Source organism: Myotis lucifugus, unplaced genomic scaffold (assembly GCF_000147115.1).
Source record: "Myotis lucifugus unplaced genomic scaffold, Myoluc2.0 scaffold_21, whole genome shotgun sequence".
Lineage (NCBI taxonomy): Eukaryota > Metazoa > Chordata > Mammalia > Chiroptera > Vespertilionidae > Myotis > Myotis lucifugus.
The window spans coordinates 5,427,251-5,436,470 of record NW_005871069.1 but is presented as its reverse complement, the minus strand read 5'-3'; the positions used below and the strand labels follow the sequence as shown (position 1 = coordinate 5,436,470).

Here is a 9,220-nt window from a genome sequence, read left to right as displayed (position 1 = left end):
TTGCATCTCAGCTTCACTTATGAGCAGTGGGACCTTAGCTAAGTGAGAACTTCTTTCATGCCTCATCTGTGTAATGGGGATAATACTACCCACTTCTTGGAGGATTAAGTGTGATAGCATCTTAAGAGCATTTAGCATGATGTTTGGCATGATTTATAAATAAACTAGAAGCCCGGTGCACGAAATTCATGCATGGGTATGGTCCCTAGACCTGGCCTGCGATCAGGGCCATCTTACCCAGCTGCCCACAGCTGGCCCGCCCCCACCGCCACCCACCCCTGGTTCCCTATTCACCATCGGGTGATTGGAGCCTGATGGTCAGGGTAGGGACCAAGAGGTCAGTTGTTCCCGCTTACTCGTCAGCCCTTCCCCCCCGCCACCACCCACCCGTTCCCTGTTTTCCATTGGGAAATCAGAGCCTGACAGCCAGGGGAAGGGACTGAGAGGTGGTCAGTGTGCCTCATAGTGACTGGTCGAGCAGTCGTTCTGGTTGTTCCGCCATTAGGGTCAATTTGCATACTACCCTTTTATAATATAGGATAGAGGCCTGGTGCATGGGTGGGGGTCCCTGCTGGGGGGCGGGGCCAGCCAGGGTGAGGGGCCACGGTCCTTCTGATCTCTGGTCGTTCTGGTTGTTCCGCCATTTCAGTCTCTGGGCTTTTATTATATAGGATATGCAAAGAAGAAGTGTCACAGGAACACAATAACATATCATTTCAAGGGTCAGCATAGTTTTCAGCCCCAAGAGTTGCCAGTGGGATTTCGTGAGTCACTGGACATCACTGGCAGACCTAAGGAGAACGGTTAAGTGGGGCAGAGACTGAAATTTTGTCTGGCTGAAGTGGACTGTGAGGTTGAGGCACCAAATCTGTTATCCAATACTGCTCTAGGTGTTTGTTGTGGACCATCTATGTGACAGACACATGGAGGTGACAGACACATGGAGGATGCTGTAGGGGTAAAGCAAAGTCCCTCTTCTCAGAAATATTATTTTCTAGAGTAGATGATAAACAAGTGCAAGGCTAAGTAAACAAACACTTGAGAGGTCTATGATGGAAATGAACAATGGATGAAGTGATAGAGGATGGGTGGGTGGGAACCTAGTTTAGACAAGGTGATCAGGAAGACTGAGGAGGTGGCATTTCAGCTGAGAGAAGGATAAGCTAAAGCTGGCAGTGCAGATGGGCAGAGCATTTAATGTGGTGGGAAACCCCAGTGAAAATGCCCTGAGGCTAGAGGAGTAAGTAGATATTGGCTACTAACAGTTGCTTCAACCTGTGGGTAGTGAGTACTGAGGAGCCAAAATGGGGGAAAGTCTGCCCCCCCAGGGATGCAGAAATGGTCGTAAGTTTGACTCAGGTAGTCTTCAAAGGTGCAGAGACCAATGATAGTTGGAGTCTCAAATATTTTGTTTTGCATCTTAACCAGAACTTTGTGCTAATTTCCAAATTCTGTCTAAAATTGAGGATCCAAATATCACCTCAAATAACTTTTCCTTCTCAGACTAAGGTGGAGAGGTCCAGGGCTGACAACCTCATTGGACACAGCAAAGAGAATCCACGATGAGGGCGACTATCGGCCCATTCTGAAGCTTTGCACACAGAAGAGGGAGAAGGCCCGGAGTTTCAAAATGACTTCGTGAGCAGACCGGGAATTCCACCAACATGGGTGAGAAGCACAAAGGCTGTGAGCTTTGTAAGGACCTCCAAGTAGTAGGTGTGGCTGGGATTAGCATTAACTTCGTCTGTAAAACAGGGACAATAAAAATTCCCCGTCCTTACCATTCCCTACAGCAGGACACCTTACAGATAGAGAAAGCGTTTAAGTTCAGTGAAAGTCCTGAACTTTCAGGGTCTCGGCAGGGAACACTCGGTGCGGGACAAGGCTCCATCCGGAGGAAGCAGCCTATCCAGTACCGCAAAGTGCAGGACAATGTTTAGGGCAGCGGGGCCTAAACTTGTTATTCCTGGGCGTCCGCAGGTCTAGGGAGATTCAATGGGCGCGGGGGTCCCGTGTGCGTTTCTCTTGGGACTGAGGCTAGAGAAGTCACTTCCAAGCGGATATCTCCATAAGAGCGACTCCCAGCCCTAAGGTCTCGTCCGCGGCCACGCTGTCACTGCTGGGAAAAACAGCAGGTTAGGCGGAACAACCCCTCCTCAGAAACACAAGAAGACACAAAATCCTCTACGATTCTCCCAACTATTCCCGCCACACTGGCCAATGCGCCTAAACTGGTAGCCGGGATTTGCGTGCCCTTGGAGGAGCATTGTGGGGCTGGTAGTCCAGGCTCAGGCGCGGCTCAGGACTTCAAAAGCCACAGAACTACATTTCCCAGGAAGCTCCGCGCGCGTGCCGTTCGTGCGCGTGACGACTAGACTTCCGGAAGAACCTGGGGCGGGACCGTGGCTGAGGCTGGAGCTAAGCATCGGGATGCAGCGTCCTGGGCCCTTCAGCACCCTCTACGGGCGGGTCCTGGCCCCGCTGCCCGGACGGGCCGGGGGCGCGGCCTCTGGAGGAGGCGGGAACAGGTGGGGTGTGCCGGGCTCCCACGTGCAGCCGCCAGTGTGCGCTCGTTCCGGGACCGGCGCCGCGGGCCAAACCAGCCCCAACGTCAGGGAAGCCAATAGTGCCTTCCCAGCCCCCTCCACGATGTCCAAGGCCGAGGAGGCCAAGAAGCTTGCGGGCCACGCGGCGGTGGAGAATCACGTGAGGGTGAGCACCTCGGGCCGCGGGCTGGGCTCCTGGTGGGCTCCGCTGGGGCGCCCTTGTTCCTGGAAGGGCGTGGGCTGCGTGAGCGGGGAGAGGGTTACTTCCCGGGGTTACTTCCCTGCTCCTTAAAGGCCGTTTTGATGTGGGGTCTGCTGGGGGCGAGCTTCCCAAAGACTCTTTGTGTGGCCCGACAACAGGTTTGCAAAGCGGAGCCTGGGTGGTGTCTGATGTTGAGTGGGGCTGGAAGAGACTTACTTGCCCTCTGGTTTCCTTTCCAACAAAGGGAAACTGACGAGTTCTGGGCTGCTGAGAGGTCTTCTCTTCACTTCCCAGGGAAGCCGGTGGAGAACTGGCTTGAAAATTGCCTTGACATTTGACTCCAAGCAGGTTTTAGCTCGGCGCGCCCGCCCCTGAGTGTACTTGCCAGAGGGCAGGGGAGATGGAGTCGGAGGGGAAGACCTGAGCGTTAAACGCCCCTTGGACAGGGCAGGGGGACACTCGAAGCCTGGAGGATGCTGTTCCGAGGTGTTCAGCTGTTAGTGGTGAGGTCCTGCCCCACTTGTTTGTTAAGCGGGTGTGATTCTTGCTGTTAGTGGTCTTTTGACCCGAGTGGATTTGTTGTTGCCTATCAAGTTAATTATCTTAATACTAATATTTGGGTAGCCAAGTGGAGTATCTTTGTCCTTAGGTGGAGTTTCTTAGACTTTACTGGCTTTTTATCTTTTCTACTTAAAAAATGGTATCATCTTCTAATGCTAGTGCTTGAGAATATATTAGCTTACCAAGTTATTTTGCATAGACAGATGATGTTTGATCCGCACACAGCCTGTTTAACGGGAGGGGCCAGTGCAAGAAGCTGGCTCAGCACGTTCCATAGAAGGATGGTCAGGGATCCTCCAGAACCTAGTGACTCCTGTAAGGTGGTACCTTTCCACCAGGTCCACAGCTGCCCTGTCCTGGTGTCACTTGTTACAAGTCTGGTTAGCAATAGGAGTTTCTATGGGAATTCACAGAGTTAATGTAAAATGTGTACTTTGGCTCTACTTTTGGGATTCAGTGTCTCAGCTGCAAAATTGGGACAAAAAGGTGAGATTTCAAAATGCCTGGATAAAGTGAATAGCTAATGGACAGGTAAATAAAACGAAATTGATACAGTTAGAAAAGCCCCCTATCTTAGTTTTCCTGTTAATCTGTTTGCATTAGTATTTGGTGGCGCATGTCTTCCTGACCTTTGTTTTATAATTATGTATTTGCTTAAATAAAATTTGTAAGCCCCCACCCCAGGCTAAAGCCCCCAAACACTAGATTCCAGCTATATTATTCCAAAAGTTGCAAGGTAATCCTGTGGAGATCTCCACTGGACTTTTGGGGACACCTCACCCAATGTCAGTGGCACTTTCCTACCAGCATTCTTTCCTGAGATGCCAACACTACTTGAATTTTCTGCTGTTTAATGGTGATTTATTCTTTCCTTTGTTTACCAGGTATTTATTGAGTGCCCAGCAGTGTCAGACAGTTGGTGTGGTTACCAGAAGTGTGGTTAGAGGTGGGAGGAGAAGAGTCTGGTCCTGGATACTTTGCAAGTGGGATAACTAATTCAAATGCACATTTATTGCGCATATCCATGTACTTAATTGTCATATACTTAATTGCTCTCTCCAGGGGGTATCCTTTACTCCATCTAAGGCCATGTTGTCCTCTAGCATTTTGTGACTTGGATTCCTTTGCTCACAGGTGTAAGATTATCAGGGTAGGTTATATGCTAAGTCCTATCCATCTTTGGAATGTTCTTAGAACTGACCTTTTCCTTTGACCTACCAGCCCCATTTAGGCTCTGCCCAGGGCCAGATGATAGTGGTTGCCCTTATCTTCTCCCCTCTATCAGCCTTCCAGCATTATCTTCTGAAGCTCTCAACTGCTCTTGTCACAGTAGCCCTCATGGGGCTTCATCCTGACCTCCATGTGGCACACCTGGAGAATCTGTTGTAAGCTAGGTACTCAGCCAGGTGGGAAGGATCCATAGATAAGAGACTGGTCCTTGTCCTCAATTCCACCATCTTGCTTACTTCTATGCTTCCTTCCCCCCATGTACCAGAATATTGGAAAAGTCAGAATACTGGCATATAGGGTATGTTTTAACTTCGTTACCCTTGACCTAGAATGCTCTTTCTTGTTCTCTGCTGCTGCAACCTTCGAGGCGGGGTTCAGGATCTGAAGGAGAGGCCGACACACAAATGAAAATACTATACAAGAAATATGAATTTACAAGGCCTTGGGGGCCAGGTGGAACCTCTTTCTTGAAGAGACACACTGACTTCTCGCCTGGTTCGCCTTTTATTTACTTGAATGCACATTTGCCCTTTAGCAATTCATACAGGCATATCAAAGGTGAAGTTTGGTAAACAGTAAAAGGATTGTCAGGTTAGGAAATTGCCTTGAACCACCACTATCTCAACACGAACAATTGGTGCTTAGCACAATCAGTGCTTATCGAACAAGGTGCTTAGCGTCAGCCCTGCTAAAGCCCAAGGTCCATTGGCCTTCTGTGTTCCTTGGTGCACTCTCATGACAGTATTGGCAAGCAGTGGCTTCCCGCACTCTGCCTTTATGTTAAAATCATGTGCGTCCTTCAGGATTTGCTGCAAAGGCTATTTCTTCCTTTCAGTTTTTTCTTAGCCTCATAATGGGAGGGCATATTGTCTTTGATTTTGTAGCACTTTATATCTCTTAGGTGCCTTATGCAGGTGTCTTATGTTCTGGTCATCTCTGTGTTTGTGTCTCCCAGTCCCGAAAAGGTTATGCTCCTTATCTTTATGCAGTGTTGGTACAGCGGGGCCTTCCTAGTAAATGTTCAATGAATTGTGTGAAGTGTGGACATAAATATGGAGGTTGTGGAATTATTGGTGGATTGAATCTCTGGGGTGTAGGTCCAATTTGTAGTCCATTGGTGTTCTCTTGGTGTTCCAACGTGGTAACCATCTCCACATCTGGATGGATGGAGAACTTGGAGATAGCCACCCTGAACTCAGATCTGCCAGTTTCTGGGATTATAGCCACCCCTGGTGGGAAGTCACCCAAGCCTGGAATAGAAAATTCTGCAAGCCGGCCTTTTTCAAAAAGAGCCCCCAGTTTGTCTCTAGCTTATAAAAGTAGCCAAGCAGAGCCAGCCCCCGAGCCTGTTCAGAGGACCTTCCTTTCCTCTGTGCTGCCTCCTTTGAGCTCGAGCATAAGCTTGATAAAATCTGTCTGGAAATGTCTGTGGGGTATTCTCTCCATTTCTCGTGGAGAACCCAAGAACCCCAAGGAGGAGTCTCCACTGATTGATTGGTTGGTGCCAGGGTAGGGGGTCATCATTCAATGCTGCTGGTCCTGAGGTCAGCTGTAGTGTCACTTGTCTAGTTTTGCTGCTTTTCTAGGTGTGGACCTGAAATACAATTGAGCCATTTTGCCTTAGACTGGCAGGAGATTGCCCCCAGGAAGTTGCTGAAGAACTGAGCTCCATATTAGTTCCTGAGTGTTTGGGCCCTGACCTTGTGCTGTTTGTGGTTTAACTGTCCTCGGCTGGGCCCCAGCTCTGCCCCTGCTCCTAGGCACCTTCCCCTTTGTTAAGACGGCAGGCTCAGAAGTGTGATGTCTGTTTCTTGTCCATTGCATTCAGGAAATGCTCTACATCTTTACAAGGCCTTCCTATTGCAGAGGAAGACTTTTTCTCATGTTCCTAATTAAGCCATGCTTTGCAGATTCTCTGAGTCAGGCTTGCATCACCTGGACAGAAGCTGATACAATTTGCTCTTCTGTCAACTCTGGGGGAGCTCTAGATTGTGGGCTGGATATGTCCCTCTGGTTCCTTGTGTTGCTACCAAAGTAAGGTATCTGTAGTCAGTCCCCTGCTTTCTAGATGTTAAGCTTTTATGAAAAGGCACTGAAGCCAGAAACCTTGACTTATTAATGCTTAGAGCTGGCCTAGGGGTTGGTCAGGGATCTTTCAGTGCTCGATCATCTGCTGACCACTATTAGGACAACTTAAGTTGCTGTACGTTGAAAGTGAGCCAAGCCTTTTGTCTGACAGGATATAGGGAGGGTTAACTATTAGACAACAGGCCCAAAATGGAGTCACATATGCTAAGCCCCACGTCACCAAACCAAGACTTAATGACAGTTTTGGCTCTCCCAGAAATGGAATCTTAATCCAGTCAATCAGCTGGATAGAAACTGCCATCCCTTACAGCAGTGGTTCTCAACCTTCCTAATGCCGCGATCCTTTAATACAGGTCCTCATGTTGTGGTGACCCCCAATTTCATTGTTACATTTTGAACATTTTGAACCTAATTAAAGCATAGTGATTAATCACAAAAACAGTATGTAATTATATATGTGTTTTCCGATGGTCTTAGGCAACCCCTGTGAAAGGGTCATTCGACCCCCAAAGGGGTCTTGACCCACAGGTTGAGAACCGCTGCCTTAGAGGGAAGTCTGAGAGCCTTTCATTTTGTACAGTTCCATGGAGCTCCTCTCTGCTAGATTGGATGCTGCCCAATTTGAATCACTTTTTGCTCAAATCAACTCTTGACATTTGTAAACTTGCTCAGTGTATCTTTCATCAGGAGGAGATGGTGGTGTCAGTGTCAGAGATGAAAGGAGGAGGGCTGTGCTGATAAACTGCCCCTGGGCACTTTAATAAAGAAAGACCAGGTTTGATGTTCAGTGGGTATCCTATCTAATAAAAGACAAATAGGGTAATTAACCGTACCTCCGATATGCTTCCCATTGGCTAATCAGGGCGATATGCAAATTAACTGCCAACCAAGATGGCGGCCGGCAGCTACGCAGCTGAAGCGAACAGGAGGCTTGCTTGCTCCAGTGATGGAGGAAGCCAAGGTTCCCCGCCTGCCGCGGCCCGGCTCTGAGCCTGAAAGCAACAGCTCCGAAAGCAACTATGTTTCAATTATAGAAGCTAAACAAACCCCAGATACCTGCTTTCAGCAGCCTAGGCCTCAAGCTGGAGCCGGGTCTCAGAGCTGGAGCCGGCTCTCAGCTCCAGTGACAGCCATAGAAGGTAAATAAATCCCAGAATAAAAAAAAAATAAAAAAAGGAGAGGTTGGGAGCTTCAGTCACCCACCAGCCTGAAAACAGCCCTCAGCCCCTCACCCAGACTGGCCAGGCACCCCAGTAGGGACCCCCACCCTGAAGGGGGTGTGGGCAGCCTGAAAACAGGCCTCAGCCCCTCACCCAGGCTGGCCAGGCACCCAAGCGGAACCCCCACCCTGATCCGGATCACCCTTCAGGGCAAACCAGCCAGCCCCCACCCGTGCACCAGGCCTCTATCCTATATAGTAAAAGGGTAATATGCAAACTGACCCTAACAGCAGAAAGACTGGGAATGACTGGTCACTATGACACACACTGACCACCAGGGGGCAGACACTCAATGCAGGAGCTGCCCTCTGGTGGTCAGTGCGCTCCCACAGGGGGAGCTCTGCTCAGCCACAAGCCAGGCTGATGGCTGCCAGTACAGTGGTGGTGGTGGGAGCCTCTCCCGCCTCCTCAGCAGCCCTAAGGATGTCCGACTGCACTTTAGGCCTGCTCCCCGCTGGCAAGTGGTCATCCCCTGAGGGGTCCCAGACTGCGAGAGGGCACAGGCCGGGCTGAGGGACGCAACCCCCCCCCCCTGCCAGTGCACAAATTTTTGTGCATCAGGCCTCTAGTGTTTCTATAAAATGGGCACAGTACTTGTCTTGTACTCTCATTGGAACATTATTATTAATGTTCATAATAATTTTATTGCTCTAGGAAGTAGGCTGGAGAGGGAATAAAAGATGGTATTAGTAAGTTTTGGTTTTTTTCTTTGCTTTTTTTGTCAGAATAACCAAGTGCTGGGAATTGGAAGTGGTTCTACAATTGTCCATGCTGTACAGCGAATAGGTATGTCCTTGGGCTGTTTCCTGTATGTTTTGTCGGGTATGGATGATGTGGGGTGGTAGAAGCTGGGGGCAGGATTGGGGCATAGAAAACACCTGCTGGGTATGGCTCCAGCACTGTGGAGCTGCTTGTCTGTCAGCTGTGTGTTCCTGCTTTTCCCTGAGAGAGAGATTCTTGGGTCTCTTCAGCCATGTTTGGGGGTTGCCTTAGCTTTGTTTACACAGCTGGAGGGGAGGAGCAGACTTAGAGTGAAGTCTCAAAAGAATTTTATCCTCATTGTGTGTGTGTGTGTGTGTGTGTGTGTGTGTGTGTGTGTGTTTGGTCTCAGGGACCCTGAGGCAAGCTCTCTGACCCTCAGACAATCTCAGGGAAACAAATTAAGGTCAGTGCAGGCTTGACTCTGAAGTGAATGGGAGGTGCCTGCAGTTGCGGCCTGGTTCCCGCAGGTGCTGGCTTTTTCTGATTAGGGTGTCTGTGCTTAGGAAGGAGCAGGAATTCCCAGCCCCGTGGCTGCTCCACAGGTTTTACTGCCCTGCTTTTGTTTGTAAGAACAAGCCCAGAGGAGAGGCTTGCTAGAGTGCTGGCATCTT

The 9,220-nt window shown here is 49.5% G+C and overlaps 1 protein-coding gene across 4 annotated transcripts in view; it reads left to right on the top strand.

Moving 5' to 3' along the window:
* The first annotated feature begins 2,397 nt into the window (after positions 1-2,397).
* Positions 2,398-9,220, top strand: part of RPIA (ribose 5-phosphate isomerase A) — a 31,044-nt gene continuing 24,221 nt past the window's right edge. For 2 of the 4 annotated variants that reach the window (XM_023751412.1, XM_014453146.2), the window contains exons 1-2: positions 2,407-2,712; positions 8,573-8,633. In XM_023751412.1, the coding sequence (XP_023607180.1) occupies positions 2,431-2,712; positions 8,573-8,633 (343 nt within the window). In that variant the 5' untranslated portion in view covers positions 2,407-2,430. Of the gene's footprint in view, positions 2,713-8,572; positions 8,634-9,220 lie in introns of all 4 variants that reach the window. The other 2 variants (XM_006085725.3, XM_023751413.1) reach the window with 2 other exon arrangements.